Genomic DNA, 22,685 nt, shown 5'->3' with positions numbered 1-22,685 from the left:
GATCAGATAAAGATTAATGAGTAAACGGTTTGCTTTATGTTTTGTCGTATCATCTAAATAAATGTGAATATACTGTTTTTTTTTTTTATAAATAATCATGTCTGATAGTCCAGCTTTAACAACATGTTGTATGGAGCTCTGTTTTTATGATATTTGTGTATGAGTCATAAAAATATGTACAAAACTCTTCCTGAGTCGAAAAGAAAGGTTTATCTGGGACAACACAGGATTGTGAAGAGAAGCAGGTGGGAATTTTAGGATTTAAAATATGAAAAACTTTAAAAATCATAGTCAGGCATCAAGATGTTAGTAGAGCATCAATTAGCTACTGTTAGGAAAAAAATACACTTTTTCTTTGCATTTATTTCTTCAGATTGGACCTTTCTGTTTCTCAAAAGCAAAGTACAAAGATTACAATGTAGTGTTTAAACTGACTTTATCCAAGACAAACCTATTATTGTCACTGTTTTACTGCTGTTTAAAGATTCTAAAAATGTTTTGTTTATTGTTTACTAGTCCTCCATTCAAACGTTCGGCTAAATGTCGTGAGCCACAGCATGAAGAGGTCCAACATGAAAAGAACCACAGAGAAAGAGTCGACATGGTGAGTCTTTATTAGGATAAAATTAGAATTTCGCAGACCTTTGCATGCATGTTAAATGAGAAGTCTGTGTTTCTCAAGGAGTCTGGACAACCACAGCGGACTGGCAACGCCACTTCAGCCGTGCACAAGGAGAGCTTGCAACTATTGGATGGCGCTGTTCCCAAGTACCAGGCATTTAAATCGAGGGCAAATACACAGTCAGAGTCCCTGGCTGAACCCAACAACTTGTCAGCACATCACAGTGTAACCTCTGAAAAAGGAAACTCTTTCAAGGTTACACGTCAATGCTGTCCACCACCCGATGCCCATGGTCCAGAGGAATCTCATTCAAGAGTGGGTGGAGTTTTTAAACAATCAGAAAGGTCACGTTCGAAGATTATGAGAGATTTTAAAGACCTGGCCAAAACGCTTCTTTTCAATGAAGATACTGTGACAACAAAGGCAGATTTCGAGCCCGGACGAGTTTTGGGCAATGGTCCTCAGAGAGTCAACGGTAAACGGGAAAGATCTCCATCTTTGTCCTGTTCAGACTCTGGGCGTTCCTTTGGCTCATCATTTCAAAAACAAGCAGCTCACAGTGATGAAGATATTTTGAGGACTCATGGCAAATCTCACATTGAGGGTAAACAGAACAGATCTGCACGTGTCAGTGACGCTCAGTCTAGCTGTTCGCTGAAAAGTTCCAAAAACTTCATTCTTTTCAACTCCACTCGGCTGGCTGCTGCTCAGGAGAAGAAGCTGCTTCAGCAGCGAAGCCCTGCAGGAAACTTCTCTGTCTCAGTGTTAACACCACCTCCTTGTTTGGAAGTCAGCAGGCTGAGTGACACTCTGGCTGACCCAGGTGGGGCTCTAAGTTAATTTACATTCTTATTTAATGTTATACAAGTAGTAAGTGGACTGGTTTAGTGATGCACAATGGGGAAAATACAAAGCATTTAGCCATAGGATTGTGTGTCTGATGATAAAATGTTGCGTATGTTCTGTTGTGCTGTGCGTTCAGATGTTGGTATGAATCTCTATCTCTTTGTGGAGTTTACTTGCTGTCTGTGTATTCACATAGGTTTACAACATTCAGTTTGCTCCCACGGTCCAAAAAAGTGGTCACTCTGAATTGCCCTGGTGTCTTATCTACTGTGTTCCCTGCCTCACACTTGATGCTTCTGGGGTAGTCTGTAGATCACCATTCCCCTGTACTTGACAAACAGTTACTTGATCTATGGATAGTCTAACTACTACTTCACATGTAGATTATTTGCTTTTTCACTGAGGAATGGTATTTATGCTATTTAAACATGTTGAACACATTTGATTTTTAGGACAAAGCATCCATATGACTGTTCCTGCTGAGCAGTGTGATAAGCTACTTCTGACCAGCTGGGGTCTCCCTAAGCCTGTGCTGGAGAAATACCAGAGTCTTGGGGTCATGCGGATGTTTGAATGGCAGGCCGAGTGCCTGACTCTTGGGGAAGTGCTCAAAGGCAAAAACTTGGTCTACTCTGGTAATGTACTTTTTTTGTTTATTGTATTACTGTTTTTCTATTCATATTTTTTATTGGTCTTGTTGTTTGTACAGATTTCACTTTTATTATACCTTTTTTAGGAGTGAAGTTTTCATGACTGCCAGTACTTTGCCATTATTTTTTTTATGAATGCCACATTTGTCACTGTTTTAATTCATTCAGAGGCTGGAAAAAACATAAAATATTTCAATATTCCATGGTATGGCAACGGTTTATTTCTGTTTTTTAGTCTGACTTGTGAGTTCATGTATCCAGCAGGGCTGTTGCTATCGGGGAGAATGCTGGTGGTGATTTTAGGGGCCCACAGCTGGAGAGGGTTCACAGAAATTCCAGTAGTAATCACTCTCAGCTTGTAGCATAGTGGTTAGAGCTGATGCCTTTCGACCCAAAAGCTGCAGGTTTGAATCCCACCTCCAGCTGTAGTACCCTTGACCAAGGTACTGAACCTAAGGTGCTCCAGTAAAAATCAGACAGCTGTATAAATGGGTAGGTAGATGTTAGATTAGAAATCTTAATTTCTATCTCAGCCTTCTGCCACCTCAGAGCCGTCCAGAGACCAGTGATCACTGGGAGGATTAGGACACAAGAACAAGCAGCGTGTTTTGTTCCAAATCCTCAAGTTTATTGTGTGTTTGCATAGATTATATACTATTTTGCAGAACAAAGAAATAAGTTTTCATTGGTTTAAAAAGTGAGTCAGGGTCTAGGGACAAAACCACAAAAGGTAATGTTAAGCAACAGAGCACTGTGATTGGTTATACATATAGAGAGGATATATGATACTTCAGTCGCATCCATTGGCCCTTTTACCTTAAACAAAGAGAGAGAAGTTAAAACAAGAACTCCAACATGCATTCACATTCTTGACAGGTCTGACACAAACCAGAAGAACAGGGAGGACAGAGAGGTCAAGGTAGAGAAGAGACACGAGAGCCAGTTATTTCTCACAGTAGATTAACACTGTAAGTCGCTTTGGAGAAAACCATCAAATAAATTTAAATAAATTTACAGTATTTGATTTAGTAGGGGGAGCAATATTCTTTCAGGCGGTCCAAAATTCCTAGCTCTCCTCCTGATATCTAGCATGCCAGTTAGACAATGTTTTGCTTACAGTTTATATGCAAATTTTTAAAAATATGCAAGTTGATGCGTTTACTTTTTTAAACAAAAACTTGAATTGCTTGGCTCAAGATTTCATTTTTCACTCTCTGTTTCAGCACCTACCAGTGCTGGCAAAACCTTAGTGGCTGAGTTACTGATTTTAAAGAGGGTCTTGGAGACCAAACGGAAAGCCGTGTTCATTCTGCCCTTTGTTTCTGTGGCAAAAGAGAAAATGCACTATCTTCAGGTTGGTCACATTGGGGTTTTGTTGAAATCACTATCATTTATGGGTCTCCACACTTTTAATAGTTTTTAAGGACTTATTTAATCTGCAAAATTTAATATGGTTTTTGTGTATTTTCGTTACTTTTTTTTTTTTTTTCTTTCTTGAGTAGAATCTGTTCCAGGAAGCAGGGATTAAAGTTGAGGGTTACATGGGCAGTATCTCTGCAGCAGGTGGTTTCTCTTCTCTCGATGTTGCCGTGTGTACCATAGAGAAAGCAAATGGACTCATTAATAGGCTCATTGAAGAAGACCGAATCCATGAACTTGGTAACTTTTTTTAACCTATATTTAGTTATGTGATTTACAGTCTTGCTATAAATTACCTGTTGACAGATTTGAAAGCACCTTATAAAGTCCTTGCAGTAACTGAAGTTTTTTTTTATTTGAGGCATTGTTGTGGTGGATGAACTGCACATGTTAGGGGACTCCAGTCGAGGGTATCTGCTGGAGCTCCTGCTCACTAAGATACGGTACCTCGCACTGAAGTCAGCAGCTAGGTAAAGCAAACGACCTGGATGGTTCAGTCTGTGTTCCTTGCTTTGTTTACACTGATGCTGTGGTCGCTCATCAATGTGTTGTTCTCTGTAGGAATTATGAAGGTATTTTGAAACTTAACGATGGAGTGCAGATAGTGGGTATGAGTGCTACACTGCCCAACCTGGACCTGCTGGCCCGCTGGCTGAGTGCAGAGCTATATCACACCGATTATCGGCCCGTGCCACTCATAGAGTGGGTGAAAATTGGCTCCAAGATATACGACGGCTCCATGAATTTGGTACAGGACTTCAAACCCTCTCTGCATGTGAAGGTATACTGAAATGGGTGGGTTCTGAATGAACACATTAAGAATATATGTTGTTCTGCATTGTTTTTTCGTTTTTATTTGTGTAAAAGCTTTTTGAATTGGCATTTTCTCTCTTAGGGCGATGAGGACCATATCGTTAGTCTTTGTTTTGACACAGTTCACAATGGCCGTTCTGTGTTGCTTTTTTGCCCTTCTAAAAACTGGTGTGAAAAGCTGGCAGCCAGTGTAGCCAGAGAGTTTTACAACATCCAGCACAGAGTCCTGCATGATGCTCAAGGTAACCAAGCCTCAGGCTTATATAAAGAATGCATTGTACACTAATCAAACTTCAAAATTAAATGTCACTTTCCAAACCAAAAAAACAACTGTTTTTTCCTTTTGGAAAGTGACATTTAATTTTGAAGTTTGATGCATTGTTTATGTGGTATAAATAATCATTGTGGATCTTCTGTTTCTGGATATGTTTTTTGTTACAGCTTGTGCTGAAGGACAGGCAGGCATCAGCTCTTTGCCCCCATTCTTGAATCAGGATGGTCTATTGGATGTCCTCTCCCAGTTAAAACGGTGTCCAGCTGGTCTTGACCAAGTGCTGCAGTGCACTGTTCCCTGCGGTGTTGCCTTCCATCATGCTGGTCAGCTCCATCCCACAATGCTGTTCTCACAATGATTAAGCCTTGAGAGACCATGTATTAGTCTAAGGATTATTTTTCTTCCAGGTTCTTGGCCTTGTGTTTTTTTTTTTTTTTTTTTTTTTTTTTTGCCCCCCCCCCCTTGTCAGATGGCTTACTTCCAGATGGACAAAGCTAACAAGTTTCCCTGTTGCTTGTTTGAAATTGAAGGTTTAACATTTGAAGAACGGGATATTCTCGAGGGGGCATTTCGACAAGGCTACATTAGGGTCCTAGTGGCCACCTCCACCTTATCGTCTGGCATAAACCTGCCTGCCCGGCGAGTTATAATAAGGACACCTGTCTTCAATGGCCATCTGTTAGACATTCTTACATACAAGCAGATGTCCGGAAGAGCAGGCCGTAAGGGAGTGGATACTGTCGGTGAGTTGGATAGAAAGAGTACTGTTATCAGCGGGTAGCATGGTACTTTGGCTTGCTGCTTTGGATTCGAAGAACCCAGTTCAAATTTCTGCTGTAATAACCTTTTAAAAATTGCTCAGGTGTATGAAAGGGTAAATGTAAGCTGCTGAATGTTGTAAGTTCCTTTGTAGAGAACTGTCAGATGATTATTTTCCTTTTATTGGTTGCATTGCGCTCACCTCATAACTGCTGAAGAGCAGCACTGACTGCTGCGTGTCTCTGTAGGAGAGAGCATTTTAGTCTGTAAGGAATCTGAGCGACACCAGGGAACTGGGCTCATTCAAGGCTCACTGAAGCCAATCAGGAGCTGCTTGGTGAAGAAGGAAGGGGAAGGGGTCACCACCAGCATGATTCGAGCAATACTGGAGGTACTCACATCATACCTATTTTGTTTTGACAAATACATCTGCTTTGTTATTCCTCAGTTGTTGCTGCACTTGCGTACTACTTTCCTTTTCAAATTCCAGATCATCGTTGGGGGTGTGGCAAGCACCCCGGAAGATGTGAGGCTCTATGCCTCTTGCACCTTGTTAGCAACCAGCATGTGTTCTCCAGATGTGACACAAGAACTAACAGAGGTAGGAAAGGCGAACTCGGCAAAGAAAACCAGCAGGCCCAGAGGAGCCATTGAGGAAAGTGTGAAGTGGCTGTTGGAGAACGAGTTTATCCAGCTCCTTGAAGAGGGAGAAGGAGATCAAAAAGGTGAGTTCAGCCTGCACCACATCAGTTTATCTTTTGCCTTTAATTTATGTCCTTATTTCTGATGGATTGGTATGTTTGTTGAATTTTTACATAAGTTAAGAAATACTTTGCTACTCACCTGGGAGCTGCAACTCTGGCCTCCTCCTTATCACCTCCTGAGGCCTTAGGAATATTTGCTGATCTCCAGAGGGCAATGAAGGGCTTTGTCCTTGAAAATGACCTCCATATCCTATATCAGGTAAGCTGTCAGGTTTGTTTTATTTTTTCCTTTCTTGCACCATTAATTGTAATGGACTAGGTTCTTATGGTTAAGAAAGTAGTAGTATCTTCCTTTCATGCAGAATATTTGTGTGTTTATTGATGAAGATAACTCCAGTGTATGCAGACTGGACAACTATTGATTGGTACCAGTTCTTCTGTCTGTGGGAGAACTTGCCTACTTCGATGAAGCGCGTGGCAGAGATGGTGGGAGTCCAAGAGGGCTTCTTGGCACGATCTGTCGGTGGAAAAATAATCGCCAAAACAGAGAAACAGCACAGGCAGCTGGCTATTCACAAACGGTACATCGGCTTTACATATTTATCACTGTATGTAGGAATGTGACTTAAATATTATTGTCCAACTGAACCATTTAAAAATAAAAAACACTAAAATTATTCTTTTAATTAAATCTTAGTGAATCATATTAGTTTTGCTTGACTGGTTAATTATTTGCCTTTTTATGACATTATCTTGAAGCTGTTAATAAACCTGAAAACACTCATTCTCCGCCCACAGTTTTTTTACCACGCTCGTCCTGCTGGACCTCATTAATGAGATTCCGCTTGGTAGCGTTGCAAAGAAATACGGCTGCAGCCGAGGGCAGCTTCAATCTCTGCAGCAGTCGGCCTCCACTTATGCAGGTACAGTTTCCATAGTGTATGAGAGTGTAGTGTAGTTACAGTTACTGCCTTTGGAGCCAAAAGTTGCAGGTTTGATCCCCATCTCCAGCTGTAGTACCCTTCAGCATGGTACTCACCCTAAATTACTCCAGTAAAATTACCTAGTTGTGTAAATAATTGTTAGCTTGTAGCTGTAATAATTGTAACCTTAATGTTGTAAGTTGCTTTGGAGAAAAGTGTCACCTAAATGATTGTGTGTATGGTCCTTAATAGTTTATTCTTGATTCAGGGTGAAATAACTGATGTAAATATTTAAACAAATAATACATATATGTATATGAGGTCTTTTAATTCCTGAATGTTTCCCACATTACTTTAAAATTATATTTTTATATGCAGTTTATTTCAGATACCAGTTCAAACCACATTATTGTACATGTGTCTAAATTTTGAAGACACTAATAAAATTGTTGTGAGAATACATATCACCTGAGCTGGAATTTTTACATTCATCTCCAGCTTTCAAATTTTATTGATGGGGGGGGAAAATGTGTTTTTATGTCAACTAGCTTGACTTATAACAACTTTCTTTATAACAGTAATTTTTTTTTTTTTGCAAGTCTAAAAATGAAATTAAGATGTTGGTGAAGCAGCAAGCTGAATGAATTCCCCAAATGAATAGATGCGTCATGTTGACAGGTATGGTGACTGTGTTCTGCAATCGGCTCGGCTGGCACAACCTGGAGCTGCTGCTGTCACAGTTCCAGAGTCGTCTGAGCTTCGGTGTCCAACGGGAGTTATGTGACCTCGTGAGGATCTCCCTGCTGAACGCACAGCGTGCACGTGTTCTGTATGACACAGGCTTCCTGACTGTGTCTGACCTTGCCAGAGGCAGTGTGGCAGACATAGAGAAGGCCCTCAGGAAAGCCACGCCATTCAAAAGGTTTGTCAGTGGCAGAAACAAATATGTTGTGTTTCATCTTGTCATCAGGGTGTAATAATTATAAATTCAGTCTGTCTCTCTCTGTTTTGGAAGCTCTCGACAAGCAGCTGATGAAAGTGAACAGGATGTCCAGGAACGCAGGACCATACGCTGTATCTGGGTTAGTGGGGGGAAGGCCCTGACTGAGAGAGAGGCTGCACTGCATATTGTTGCTGAGGCCAGAAATCTTCTCCAACAGGACCTGGCTCTCCTCGGGGTGCAGTGGGACCCCAATACATTCCAGCAAGAGAAACCAGTTGAGCCAGGCTTTCAGCTATCACATGAGTCACATGACATAGAGCAGAAGGGTTCAGGCCCTGAGATAGCTGCTGATCAGAGGGAGGAGGCATCAATAGCACAGAAAGTTGAGAGTGAGAACGAAGAAGACAAACAAATTGGTTATCCTCCATGTGCCTGGTCATCATCAGCAAAGATTATGCAAGTGGAGATAAAAAACACAATTACGCCTTGTCTATTAAATTCACTACCTAAAACTACAGCTGAGAGATGCCCAGTTGGTCAGGAGATCACTAGGCAGCCTGTGCAGTCTAGCGTGTTGCATAAAGTTCTGAAATCCATTAAGTCAGGTAGAACAGATAATGCTGAAGGTGAGAAATCTGAACAGCAGTCGTCTGCTCATTCTCCAAAACCTTTTGTAGGCAGCATCTCTGGAACAGAAAGTAATGTCCCAGAGGATAATATTCACCAGAAGCTCGCTGTAGGACAAGTATTTAAACGTCGCAAGATGGAGAGTGCTGAAACCCCTAGAGTACAACGCAGAGAGGACTCTAATGTTCACATCATCGTTCCTGAGGATTCTGTTCCTGTTTGTCTGCAAGCTGGCAGAAAGTCTCCCTGCGTAAATCAAGGGAAAAATGACTCGGCTTTTTCTGGACTCACTCATTCCGAGAAGCTGGGCTTACAGGAGTGCACATTAAACATTAAAAAAGGAGAAATAAAATTGAATTCCAATGGTATGTTAAAAAGAAAATGCGTCGGGAACAAAAAAGGGAGCGATTTAAAATTATCTGCGTATAATTTCCCATCTGTTGGTGGAAAGAAATGTGAGCAGAAATCAAAGCACAGTGATGCTGAAAATGGCTGCGGGATCGCAGCGGGCGAAAGAGAAAGTCGTAAATGTACAAATAACAATGCACACTTCAGCTGGCATTGCTCTCAGGGGCCTGAGGGAGACTGTGCAAATGTGTCATCTTCAGCTGAAGACAAGTTCAGTTCTCCTGAACTTTATAGGGGTGAGATGGAGGACTTTGGGGACAGTTTTCAGCTGGACACACAAACTGAGAGAATTTTAATGCAGCAAAATAACAAAATGGGCCCAGGGAATACCCAAATGTTGGAAAATAAAATTGCAGGTTTGCAAGATTTTACACACAGGGTCTCTGCTGCTGAAAGCCTAAGGTCTCCCAAGGAGGTTTTGACTAAGGAGAGTGTAACCACAACATTCCACTTAAAGGGAGATTCCAATCCATGTGAACATGTCAGCAGTGCTCCACCCAAATATAACATTTCCCTCACTGACAGCCAAATGGAAGATATTCTCAACTACAGCAACCAGGCATCTGATAGGTTGGGGGAAGCAGCACATGCAACTGAAACAATCGAATGCTGGAATGAGATCTCTGTTTCCCATGGCAACCAAGAGTCCTTGGAAAATGCAAAGGAGAGCAGTTTTAATCGAAGCAGCAGCTTCCTTTTCGATAGTCTATACGAGAATTTGATTTCCGATGGCTTGGTGGAGGAATGTGATGCAGGGACCACAAACGCTGCCATCCACCGTGTTCTTTCTGCTCAGGAGCAATGGGATGGTAGGCTGGATGCCGATAATCAAGAGGCTGTTCAGTGGGGCGAGTCATTCTTCAGCTTGTCAGAATGGGGTGATTCCTTGCAAATTGGCGAGGAGTATCTCGAGAGGTTAAACAGCACATTTAAGACCAACAAGTACTTTAGTGACCAAGCCAATGCATTGCAGCCTTGTGAGAAGGAAGGTATCTCATCTGATATAAAAATGGTTAAGGATACTGAGGTGCAAGTGGACAATGCAGGAGATCAAATTTTGAAGAACCCTACGTTTTCCTTAAGTCCGGGAATGCAAGATATTCTTGACAAGTGGCCCAGTGTGTCAAGTCCGGTTTTTACCTTGGAAGAGTTGCAAGTAAGAGATGAAAAAGGCCAAGAAGCCACTGAACAAGTGGTTGCAGATAGACTTGATCCAATCTTAGAGCCACCACACAGGACAACTCCAAACTTGCATATTAATGCCATGAACAAAGACTTAAGAGCAGATAGCTGTGGCTTGCAAAATCCAGTAAGAATGGTTAGACTGGGAAGTCACAATGATCTTATTCCGCCTACCCCAGAAACAGAACCAGTAACTCCCAGAGTGAAGGTGACCTTATCTTGTGCCTCTGGCTCACCCCTGGCTACAGGATCTCACATTCCACCTGTCAACCAAGGAAACCCAGGATCTGCTACACATTTAAGTCCGGAGTCAGACCACGATGCATCTCTGGTTGCTGATGGTTTCAGTTTACATCTTTCCCAGGATGCATCACCAGAAGAACACATCTCAAGCAGCACGGATTCCTTCTCCATCATTGATGTGGCCAGTAATGTCGGCCTTTTCCACACATTTATTGGAGAGTGGAAAATGAAGAGCGAATTTTCCATTGCTGTTGCCTGTGAGAAGAAAGAGTGCATGAGCCCCACAAAAGGAGAAGGTAAGATTATTATCCCCCTTTTCGTGACTCCCGTTCTTTTGTCTGTCCAGTCATACAACGTGTGTTTAATATTCTGAAAGTATAATGTTGTTGTACAAATGTGGTACATTTATTTCAGTGATTAGGACAAGAAAAAATGGATTTCCCATTAAAGGAAGCAAAGGTATTTTTGTCGTCGGTCTGTCCGTGTGCTGGGGAGGGAAGGATGCTTATTACATTTCGTTCCAGCACGAGGAACCACGTACAGGTATTTGAAGCTTTTACATCCATAGCATTTTTGCTGGCCAATCACTGCTATTCAGGTATTACAGGCTGAACTCAATTTGCATGTTTTTCTCTCTTATTCCCCCACCCCACAGGTGTCAGTGCAAGTTTAGCACCTCCTCCACTGGATGGGAATTTACCTGTGGCAGAAAGACTCAAGCACATTCAAGGGTGCCTTAAACGAAGCACCCAATCAGACGGCACATTTATTTCGTACAACTCCATTCATCTCTGTAAGACTCTCCTTCTGGCCTGTGGACTGTCTGTGGAGGGCAGCTTTGAGGATCCCAAGGTGAGAAATGGTGATGAAAATGAAACTCAATAAGACATTATGATCTGTAGATGAGCCAAAAACAATGGTGAGAATAGTTTGCCTGTGTTTCAGATTTATGTGTTACATAAATACAATAAATATGTGTCTGTGGAAATGGCCAGTGAATATACTGCTGTGGCTCTTCGTTTTTAAAAGTAGGGATTAATTTGAGGCCCTCATACTATTATCTGTGATAGGGATTTTTGGGATTAATCTGTACCTACTGGCCCATATTTAATTCCCAACCTTTCCGTTTTGTGTTTTGTGCAGGTAGCTTGCTGGCTGCTGGATCCCAGTTCGAAAGAGCGCTCACTCCACAATATAGTCTCCAACTTTGCCCCTCAGGACCTGCCCTTGCTGGAGGGCATCAGCACTGGGTCAGGGGTCCAGAGCTTGGGTATGAGTGCCGATAATGATCACAGTGGGCGATACCGAGCAGCCGTTGAGTCTGTTCTTGTGTACAGCTCTATGAAGCAGCTCCATGTCCTTCTTGAGAAAGACAACCTGCTAGGTACTGTGTAATACCTTTGAAATTCACTGCATGCTCAGGTATAGAGTGAGCGGAGGCATTACCACACAGTCTTGTGTGCCATTTCCTTTTTATTGACATTTTGGTGTTCTGCATAGTAATTTAGACTGATAGGAGTCTTTGAATTTGAATTTGCTCCTCAGGCAAGTGTTGGAGTATCTGTTCTCTTTTTAAGCGGCAAGTTTATTGTTTTATCAGTATTAGACCATAAGAGGTGTAATGGGCAACAGTAGTTAAGGAACTGCGGATACAATTTCAACTTTCCATTGTCAGGACTTTCTTTGAGCCTTTAATTGCTAACTGCTGCATAATCAGCATTTATATCCTTAGCGGGGTGTTCTCAATAAGAATTTAATATAAACAAATAAATCATGGTTTAAAAAATTCTATCAGTATTTACTGTGGGTTATTACAGCACATTAGCACCTTTACCTCGTAAATCAAACCTTTCCTTTTCCCTCTTTCTTTTCTAATTCCAGTGTTAAGTTATTTAGTTCCCTGTAGTCAGGTTTTGCTGAGTCTGTGATGTCGGTGTCTCTCTTGCAGAGGTCTTCCGCACTGTGGAAATGCCCACGCAGTACTGTCTGACGCTCCTCGAACTGAACGGTTTTGGATTCAGCACCTCTGAATGCGATATGCAGAAGCACGTCATGCAGGCCAAGCTAAACACGCTAGAGTCACGGGCCTATGAATTGGCCGGACACAGCTTCTCTCTCACCAGCCCTGAAGACATTGCAGAGGTCAGCTTGCCAGAAACACACCTTTGTGTTTGTTTTACAAAGCTGCTGATGAACTAAGTAGCTCTTTCTCTGGCACACATCATGGTTGTGTTTCTTTCCTTTGTCTTTTATGGTTAATTAGATGATGTGTGTCTTCCAGGTTTTGTTTCTGGAACTTAAGCTTCCACCAAATGGAGACCTGAATGAACTGAAGAATAAGAAAACCCTGGGTTACAACAGGCGGACAGGTGCTGGGAATCGGCCCAGACCAAACAAGAGGTTCAGTACCACTAAGGTGATGGCTTGATGTCAGAGGTGATGGTTTTGAGCCGTTTTGTATAGAGTTGCTGAAGATAATGATGCTTGACTTTTTTTTTTTTTTTTTTTTAAATTTTGCCATTTTATTGATACCTCCTCTGAACAAGGCTAGTCTCAATAACAAGTCTCAAGTTTGTACTGTATGTCAGTTTTTAGAAAAACATTCCACATTCTTGAAATTGGCAAATTTTAGCACTGGGTTCCAAGCACCGATTATTCCAGTACTTTTTAGGATTTGATGCTTTCTAAAATGTTTCTGGTACTTTCTACAGTGTTCTGGTGCCTTCTAGAATTTTCCATTGGCTGTACCAGGCTAAAACTGACACTCTAGAAGAACTAGTGGTATTTCTGTAATTGGTAAACTTCACAATCATCGCAAAAATCGATATACCCTTCTGTGTCACCATTATGTTGTCAAAAAAGATTAGATTTTTAAAAATATAAATCAAGGCTAATTTTCCATTAAAATCTCTGCTGTACTTCCTCCGTTCCCCTAATTATAATAATGGTATAATGCAAACTGTCACTAACTACCTCTGCTTTTGAAATACCCTCAGGATGTTCTGGAAAAGCTCACACCACTACATCCTTTACCGGCTGTAATCTTGGAGTGGAGGAAAATAACCAATGCCTTGACTAAGGTGGTCTTCCCCTTGCAAAGAGAAAAAAAATGGCACCCCATTCTGGAAATGGAAAGAATATATTCGATCTCTCAGACCCACACGGCTACAGGTACAAATGTTCCCGCAGTTGCTTTGTTAGTGCAGCGATAATCCACAACTCAAAGAAACTTCTTGGTATTTAATCCTAGAAAAGCCTGTTAGAAAGCAGTATTATGAATTTTTTTTTAAAAGGGTGATCTTTGAGATTATAAAAATTTTTTTTTGTGTGTTTATTCTCCCAATACAGGTAGAGTAAGCTTCACTGAACCCAGTATTCAGAATGTGCCAAAGGATTTTGAAATTCAGATGCCATCAGTTGTTGAGGAAAGCCCTCCGTCTCAGAAGAGAGTAGGTATGGCCCACACAAAGCCAAGGTGCGTGCAGAACCTTTTCTTGATCTTCAGTGTATCCTAAGGGTTTACATCCCTACAAGTAAAAATGGCTCTGTGCTCATTTTCTTATTCCTTTAAGGAGCAGGAAATCAAAGATGAATCAACAGGCTATACCAATAGCACTGAGAGGTGTTGTGAAATCACCGGAGAAAGGGGTACCTTTTTCTGTCAGTATGAGGCACGCCTTTGTACCTTTTTCAGGTAAGGTCACAGCTGGCTGAATGCAGTGGGCAGCAGGAAGAGGAATTGAGGAAATACACTTGAAATCAAAAGTACCTTAATTCAAATGCCAGTTTGAGTGGCAGTTTAATGAAATACTATATGCCTCATACCTTATGTTTTCAGGATGGGCTCCTGACCAGTGTGACACTGCAGTCAACAAGAGGTTACTGATAATGGATTGATTGATTGTTGAAGGATATATAAAGAGAATTAGATACATTTAAAAAGCTAAGACATTTCACACTGCAGTGCAATATAAATTGTAACAAAATCTGTTTGTATCCTGAAGATTAGCTCTCTCAGGTGCTTGCTGATTGGTTGCTGCTGCGTTTCAGGTGGTCTGATCCTGGCTGCAGACTATTCCCAGCTCGAGTTGCGCATCCTGGCTCACTTTTCTCGTGACCGCCGCCTCATCCAGGTCCTGAACAGGGAAGCGGATGTCTTCAAAAGCATCGCCGCCGAGTGGAAAATGATGGACCCTGAGTCCGTCACCGACACTCTGAGACAGCAGGCCAAACAGGTGAGGTCTGCTTTTGGCATTGGAAACTTCAGTATATTTTGAAATATATGTTATTAGATGATAGTTTTATTGTTAAAGTGTTTTCTATAACTAGATTTGCTATGGCATAATCTACGGCATGGGAGCGAAGTCACTGGGTGAACAAATGGGCATTGATGAAAATGATGCTGCCTGTTACATAGAAACATTCAAATCCCGATATACAGGTAACTGAATTATGAAATATGGGCCTTTGTATGTTTTTATTGTGCAAATAGCTTTGGAAAAGTGTCAGTGAAGCAGCTGTTTTTTTTTTTTTTTTTTTCTTTTTCTTTTTTCTAATAATAATATGAACACTTGTGTCAAAAGGCATACAAGCCTTTCTGCGGCAAACTGTGAAGAATTGTGTTGAAGTCGGCTATGTTCAAACAATACTGGGAAGAAAGAGGTTTCTCCCAGCAATTAAAGACTCAAATACATACCTCAAGTCTCACGTAAGTATTTAACCCAAACAACTTCCCAGAAAAGTTGTCCTAAAACTAGGGACTGGAGAGAACTCGACTTTTGAAGGATCCTGATCCAAAACCGAATACTATTTCCTCTCTGCAGGCCGAGCGTCAGGCAGTGAACACCACAATCCAGGGTTCTGCTGCCGACATTGTGAAATTAGCAACTGTAAACATCCAGAGACATTTGGAGAAGGTCTTTCCTCACGTGCCTCGAACGCACCAGCACATGTCAATACCAGGTGGGTGGCACAGTAGCACAGCGCCTGCGTGGTGCGAGAGGATGTGGGTTTGAACCCCACTCAGTCTGCCTGGAGTTTGCATGTTCTCCCCATGTCTGCGTGGATTTCCTTTGGGCATGCTGGTTTTCTCCCAAAGACATGCTGTTCAGGTTCCCCCATAGTGTGTGAGTGACAGAGAGATAGTGTGTTCCACTGATGTATGTATGGATGAGTGACCCACTGTAAGTAGTGTATCTAGCAGTGTAAGTCACCATGGTGAATAAGGGTTGTGGGCTGATAACACTACATAGTATCCATTGGAAGTCACTTTGGAGAAAAGCGTCTGCTGAATAAATAAATGTAAATGTAAGGCCACACTGAATATGACGTTTAACTTTGGAACAGATGATTTATTGCAGTTCTACTCTATTTTTAAACCATATTAATGTCTTTGGTGTCGCAGATGGAAGACGCCACCGGATGCTGCCTGGCCATCGCAGGGGTGCCTTCTTTGTTTTGCAGTTGCACGATGAGCTCATTTATGAGGTGGCAGAAGAGGATGTCATTCAGGTTGGCTGCTGCTGTTTATCTGAAAATGTTTGTTCAGGTAGCTGCAAATGATGGGAAACAGTCTTCTAGAAGATAAGGTGGCAGGAGTGCTCTTTTAATAAGGGGAACAGGGTGTCAGGAGTCCGTGAAGCGTGAGATGAGTACAAGACAAACGCACACTGGTATCCAATGGAGTATCACAGTTGTTTTGGGGTTATTCAGGTCCTCAGCTGCAGAACACTGACTTTGTTTTCCAAAAAAAAAAAAAACTTATCTGCTTTTTTTACTCTAAATAACAAAGTATTGATGTGATCCATCAACCACTGTTGTGAAATTACTCTGCAAGTGCAGTTTAAGCATTCCCTTGTACCTTCCTTCTTTCCTCCAGGTAGCACAGATTGTGAAGAAGGAGATGGAATCAGCAATGAAGTTGTACGTAAAGCTGCGTGTGAAGGTTAAAATAGGGCCGAGCTGGGGAAACCTCCAGGATCTGGACATTTAAACAGTATCTGTGTATGAGGAACATGGCACCTGTGTTCATCAGAAGTCACGCAAAGGAAAGGGGAAAATATACTTTGTGTGTCCTTTTCACTTTTCGTACTTAGGAAGAATTTTAACCCAGCTGTTCCGTATTTATAGATGTGTACAGGCTTTTATTTATTAGTACATTAGATGAATTTTTATGAATGAACACTAAAAATATTTTTAAACATCTCTTAAATATATGAATGATGTTTTAACAAGCACTATAGTCTTGTTCTATGTAAAATGTGAACTGAATATTAATAAAAGAACAATCTGCAGACCTAAGCACGAATAAAAAAAAAATCACCCTAAGAAATTCCTAACAGAGAAAGCCTTTTTCGTTGCAAATGTCAAGAAAAATTAAGAGGAGCTAATATTGAAAATGGATTCTGAGTGGAAGGAATGCCAACAATCACTGATACATTGGAGACTCCACACTAATAGCAGAAGATGAAGACGACTTAAAATCCTGTTAAAAAGTCAAGGTGGAGAGCAGTGAAGTTTAGCGCTGATGGTGAAGACATGGTCACGACTTCGGCCTCTTGGGATCAGTAATCAGCAGTAAGGGATCTAGCAGGTGTGGGTCTGAAAGATGGGCTTTAAAAAGCAGGAGGAAAAACAGACTCCTTTGAACTGTGGTGTCATTCAGTTCATTTAAGGACTTGCAGAAATTTTAGGGACACCATGGACCGCCAGGAAAACCAACAGATAAATACAGGATCAACTTAAGCCAGAACACCTAACGGAAGCAAAAATGACCATCACTTCACAAACACATCTCAGATTTTAAATATGACACATAAAGCTTCCAAGCTTTCTGGATTTATTTCTGAATTAGCAAATTCTGCGCTTTAATACAGCAAGAAATGATATGCATTGGTTCTTTACCTTTCCACGGTGTACCCTGTCTGCTTCCAGGATAGGCTCTGGACCACCATGATGCTGCATTGGACAAGTGCTTTGTAATGATGGAAATGATGGATGAATGGATGGATAGATTTTTTTCTTTTTGTTTAAATAAATTTCTATTAGTATTTTTCCTTATATGTAATTCCTCATGTGAACAGTAGGTGGCGTTACATGCACTTTTATATGCTTGCTCTGGACTTGCCACACTATCAGGGTTTCTTGTGCCAGGAACACTGGAAAAAATGGCTCCCAAAACGACACACTGTGCGCGCTCGCATTCTTCCCTTCTGCTCTTTTCTTACACTACCACAGCACAGTGCAATTTGTCCTTTTTTCTTATTCATATTTTGCCAAACGGGGCCCCTCCCTTCAGCCTAAAATACATTATTGAGCTTTTTTTTATTCACTCAACAAATCAAAGTGGTGTCTGGAGTAAATCCACCAGGGATTTGCTGACAGCTGAACACCTAGAGCCCTGAACGGTCCTGCTGGCTGCAGCTCGGAGATTGGCAGTCAGGGCCGGCGTGAGAATGTACTCTCTTTCGGAGATCCCAGCCTGGTCATCGAGGAGCGCCGTTAATTGGGGAGATGCACCATAACCGCAGTTCAGGGCAGATTGGACTGATTAGCGGGGACGCTTAATGAAGAGGCTAACGGAGCCGAACGCAGAAGGTGTCAGATGCGGTGGCGTCCAGCTCAGACCGCAGACAGCTGCCACGGGAACTGGCCTGTGGTATAAATGTGTAACCCAGGAGAGTCATGTCCCTTAATGGCGCCAGCTGCATGGGTTAACAGTAGCATGGTATAATGTAGTAACAACTCGGGGGCCATCCAGAGTAGCAGGCGAATGAATTATGGGGGGGGGCTCTGCGGCTCTCCTTTAAAGTATGTGGGCCGGACACACGTCCATCATGTGTCTCTCTGAGAGCAGCTGTTGGGGGGGGGGGGGGTCGAGGTACTACCGTCACTGTATGTCAACGGGGAGGGGCTAAAGTGCATGCATAATTACCCCAGCAGATTCTGTGCCCATGCCGACACACGCCGGGGGCATTCTGTCTGTGACAGCCTCCACGTCTCCCGTCTTCTCTCCCCCGCTGTCCCATTACTGCCGAGGATCCGGGTGGGGGTTGGGGGGGAGGTACTGGGGAGAGGAGGGCAGCCAGTGAGGATGATCATTACCGATGATCCGACTTGTCCTTTTCTCTCCAGGATTATTGCACCTCCACCACCCCCATCGTACGAGTTCTCTCACACACACACACCTTAGCTGTCCAAGGGGTAGGAAAAAAAAAACCACACAAGGCATATTTTTGCACCCTGCCACCCACCCGCTCTTCCGATGTGATGCAAACCAATCGTTTCTTTTATTAGCTCCCTTATTTGTACAATCTACAACGAAATCTGGGAGAGAACACCTTCGAGTCCTCTCTCTGATTATCTTCCATCTCTCAATGGCCCACGTCGTTCCGTTCGCTTCTCGTCATCAGTTTTCGGCTGTTTGACCTTTCCGTTCCTGGCAGTGTCACCGTGCCGAGAAAAAAGTCAAAAACGGTATTCCGGCTAAAGGCCCGTGACATGTATCGGAAGCACGTTTACGAACGCCTGCCGTTGAAGCAGTTTGGTCTAGAGTGGCGTGAGGCAGGGAGGATCCGATCTAGTCCCCTTCTGATGTTTGTTTGCTGCAGTTTATCATCTATTCTTTATTTGTATGAATTCATCTTAATCATTCTTTATTCCTTATTATATTCACTATATGGTGATCATGCCTTTGTTTTACCCATAACGTCTTGCCTGTCTTGTACTTTTTCCATTTCTTTACTGCTTGCATGCCTTTGGCACTCCTTGCTGTGGAAATTTCTAGAACAAAGCACCCCTTTTACTTGGAAATTCAACTTTTTGGACCTGAGAACAGTAATAAATGGTTGTTAAGCTTTCTTGTGCCTCATTATTAAGACTCCGGTGAACCACAAATCATCAGAAAAGAGACACGTGGAGCACAGTTACAATTTGCATTTATATACATTTACATTTATTCATTTAGCAGCAGCTTCTCTCCAGACTGACCTGCGGTGATGATTGGCTGTTATTATCACCAGGTGTTTAGCTGACACTTTTGTCCAGGGTGACTTAAAGTGCTGGACACACACACACTAAGGGTAATACGGTAATCCATCTGAAACATGTCTTAAAAAAATCTGAGCCCTTGATCGATATACTTTTTGCTTTGTAGGTCCCCCAGGTTGCTTGCCAGGTGTCTATGAGGTGCTGCTTTCCGAGTTGCCAGGTTACCGAGCGGTGTTCGGGGGGGGTGGGGGACTGCGCTGTTCCTCGACTGTTCCTTAACCGCTTACCTGTATGGCACCTAAAGACCCCACAGAGAAAGTGGTGGCGGACCATCCAGGGTAGGAGAGGGATGAGCCCGCGCTCATTTCGGATCACTTCTGGTTGACACGGTGTAAGGGGCCCCCAGGGGGCCCTTTCAGCCCCGGCTGGATGTAGCGGAGCACCTGTCGGATCTCGCTGAGCGGGACGCAAACGGCCCTCATTAGGTAACGGCCCATTAGCGCGCCCTCATTACCCCCTGCGGAGCGCCCCACTGCACTCGGTTCCACCCCGGCCCACACACACAATCCTGCTGAATATTTTTTCTCGCACGCTCTTGCGTTGCGCAGCCAGAACTTGACCGTTTCCGTTCTGCTGAAAGCATGTTTGAAGCCCCTGAATACTCAGCCGAGCTGCTGTTTAGATCATCCTAAACACTGATTTTGCCTCATGAAAGAGGCAGAGTCGTACTGCTGACGTGTAATTGCGGAGAAAGGATTTCCTCGGTGCGGGAAAACGACTTTTATCCGGCAGATACGCTTTTGCCGTGGAGCTGTGTCCCACGCCTGTGACGTGTGTGTTGTACCGCGGTACGAGAGCACGCAGGCAAACCTGGCGGCAGTCCCCACCCGATCTGCGACTCGAAGGCCAGCTCCTCGCCATCGCGCTTTGGTTCGAGACCCTCATCTGCATGGGGATGTGACCCATTCCCCCTCAGCAGTCCGCCACCCTCCTCAGATTGAGACTGTTGTCAGCACTCTGGGTGACTATGGGGGTCATTACTTTCCCGTGGGCCTGCGACCCATTCTCTTCTGCTATCGCCCGCCCCCCCTCTCCCCAGGATTAAAGATCAGGGGGTATCTCCATGCTTCCAAGTGACCGCGGGAGTTATTAATTACCATAATTTCAGTGGCGGTTTCAGATTACCGGGTGCACTCCAGGCTAGTGGCTCTGGCGTGCCAGCGCAGAGGCAGCGAATTGCTCACCGACTGTGCCGGCAGCACCGTCTCCTAGCAACGTGTCCTCCATGCATTGTGCCTCCCCGTCCTGTGGGCTCCTTGCATAATCTGCGTTGCAGTTTCCACGTAGGGCTTGTTAAAACATTTATGGCAACGCTGAAATGCGGCTTTTTTTTCTTTTCCTCCAAACGGTGTTCTCCTGATTGTTTTCGATGTTCCGGAGTAAAACGGCCGTCCTGACATAACCTGACCGTGTTATTTGCTAAATTTGTGTGCCTGGGGCTCTCCTCTCCGTTAACAGGACTGGAATGAGATGAGATGTCTTGGTGTTGGATAAGAGGCCGTGGTAGCCGCAATATTTGTAGTGAAGGGCCAGATTGAATTTCAGTTCGGTCTAAACAATGTAACTCACTATATCATACAGTCTGGAACATCATCTCGTTCCTTAACCATCTTATATTTATTCTTTAATTGACACTTTTCTCCAAAGCAATTTACCATGTTAATCTACGTACAGCTACTTACCCATTTATAGAGCTGGGTAATTTCACTGGGGCAATTTTAGGGTAAGTACCTTGCTCAAGGATTCTGTAACAGAAGCTGGGATTCAAACCTGGGTCCAAAGACAGTAGTTCTAACCACTCTGCATACAGTTATCCACTATTTCTTTACTATATGTTTTTTTCCCAGCAGCTTACAGCGATTTACCCATTTACACAGCAGAATAAGCCTTACTGGACTAATTCAGGGTAAACACCTTAATAGGTACTACAGCAGGAGGTGGGATTTGAACCTGGGTCCTTTGAGTGCAAGGAAGCAGCTGATCCCCCTGCTAGCCCTACAGCTCAACCACAGTCAGCTGGTGTAGTGCAGTTCAGCAGATATCACGGAATTTAAAGCGGTAATAAAAATTAGATTAATTCCAATTACTTTTGTTTTCATGAGCAATCAATTTTATGGGGGATTTGATGGATAAACGTAAACTTTGAGAAGAGCCCAGTGCCTCCGTGGCGGTCATGAGTGAGGGACACGGTCGTGAGAGCGCTAGCGCTGGGCCAACAAAGGCAGCCCACACTGGTGAATCAGTGGTCTCCCGTTAGAAGGTCTGCAGAGATGTGGGTCTTTTAATGAAGCTCGTTTAAGAGTCATCGCCGGACCGAGATGTGTCCCTTCGTGGCCCTTCGTGGCCCTTTGTTGTGTCGACAAGTTGAGGTCCTTCCTCGTTATTGATTGCTGGTCCTCCTCTTCTCGAACCGTGTGCTGTGCCGATCTCCAGCACCTGGGTGCACCTTGCTGCCCGACCGTGGGAGGATCAAGGGGGACATCTGGGCTTTCATCTCCGTCCAGCCTGGGGGGGGGGGGGGGGGGGCAAGTGGGAGGGGGCGTCCAGCCTCGAATCTGGTCGGACAGCTGTCCCGCTAACCTCTTCCTTCGGCGTTTTCTGCTTCACTTCAACACACCTGACAGCCATGACTAACCGTGAGGAAGGATTTTTAGGTGCTGAGACGAGGGAGGAGGCTGGCAAACATGGTCAGGGAATAGTAATGACATGCAGAGTGAACGGCAGGTGGCGCAGCGGTTTGAATCCCACTTCCTGCTGCAGCACGTAAACACTTCCTTGTTGGCCCCTTGTTACCACCGTCACCACTCACCTGATGTTACACCCTAGTCACCCCTAGACTCCTGGGGTCGTTACAAGCACCCTTGATCAAGGTACACACCCTACATTTACAGAGAAAAAATTACCCAGCTCTATACATGGGTAAATCACTCCAAGTAAGTTAGCATTAGCATTGTAAGCTACTCTGGAGAAGCATGTCAGCTAATGAATGAATAACAGGAGGAAGGAAGGCCTCTCGAATAAATAGGGGATTGGGGAAACGCACACACACGGCTCCCTGTCTTCCTGAGCCCAGCAGGTGATCGATTTCTCCAATTAGCCCCGGCCCGAGGATCCCTAACGTGGGTTTCTGCAGCAGGGATACGCTCGACCACCGACTAGCTTAGCTTAGCGCTGGCGCCGCACATGTTCGCGGAGCGTCTGCCGAACCGCAGTAAAAATTATGA

At 43.5% G+C, this 22,685-nt stretch overlaps 1 protein-coding gene across 1 annotated transcript; it reads left to right on the top strand.

Annotated features, from left to right (window-relative positions):
* Positions 1–174: 174 nt before the first annotated feature.
* polq (polymerase (DNA directed), theta) lies at positions 175–16,534 on the top strand. The gene is made up of 34 exons (XM_029258160.1): positions 175–245; positions 517–604; positions 683–937; positions 1,265–1,445; positions 1,921–2,103; positions 3,342–3,472; positions 3,621–3,777; positions 3,899–4,007; positions 4,099–4,318; positions 4,433–4,592; positions 4,792–4,947; positions 5,155–5,367; positions 5,632–5,774; positions 5,874–6,108; positions 6,204–6,346; positions 6,475–6,668; positions 6,886–7,010; positions 7,689–7,932; positions 8,026–8,342; positions 9,633–10,702; positions 10,782–10,956; positions 11,069–11,265; positions 11,557–11,797; positions 12,362–12,555; positions 12,695–12,829; positions 13,410–13,584; positions 13,762–13,888; positions 13,989–14,107; positions 14,464–14,648; positions 14,743–14,854; positions 14,997–15,121; positions 15,237–15,375; positions 15,818–15,924; positions 16,292–16,534. The coding sequence occupies exons 1-34, from the start codon at positions 175–177 to the stop codon at positions 16,403–16,405; spliced, it is 6,540 nt and encodes a 2,179-aa protein (XP_029113993.1). The 3' UTR covers positions 16,406–16,534.
* The last annotated feature ends 6,151 nt before the right edge of the window (positions 16,535–22,685 follow it).

This window comes from Scleropages formosus, chromosome 14, assembly GCF_900964775.1.
Source record: "Scleropages formosus chromosome 14, fSclFor1.1, whole genome shotgun sequence".
In the NCBI taxonomy this organism is placed as follows: Eukaryota; Metazoa; Chordata; class Actinopteri; order Osteoglossiformes; family Osteoglossidae; genus Scleropages; species Scleropages formosus.
Note: the sequence above shows the minus strand (reverse complement) of the source record. Positions and strands in the feature narration are given on the sequence as shown.

Excerpts from the sequence above, each read along its gene's own strand:
- polq (XM_029258160.1), top strand. The coding sequence starts at position 175 with ATGTACAAAACTCTTCCTGAGTCGAAAAGAAAGGTTTATCTGGGACAA. Across the intron at positions 7,933-8,025 it reads AAAGCCACGCCATTCAAAAG|CTCTCGACAAGCAGCTGATG; the intron begins GTTTGTCAGTGG and ends CTGTTTTGGAAG. Across the intron at positions 12,556-12,694 it reads GCCCTGAAGACATTGCAGAG|GTTTTGTTTCTGGAACTTAA; the intron begins GTCAGCTTGCCA and ends TGTGTCTTCCAG.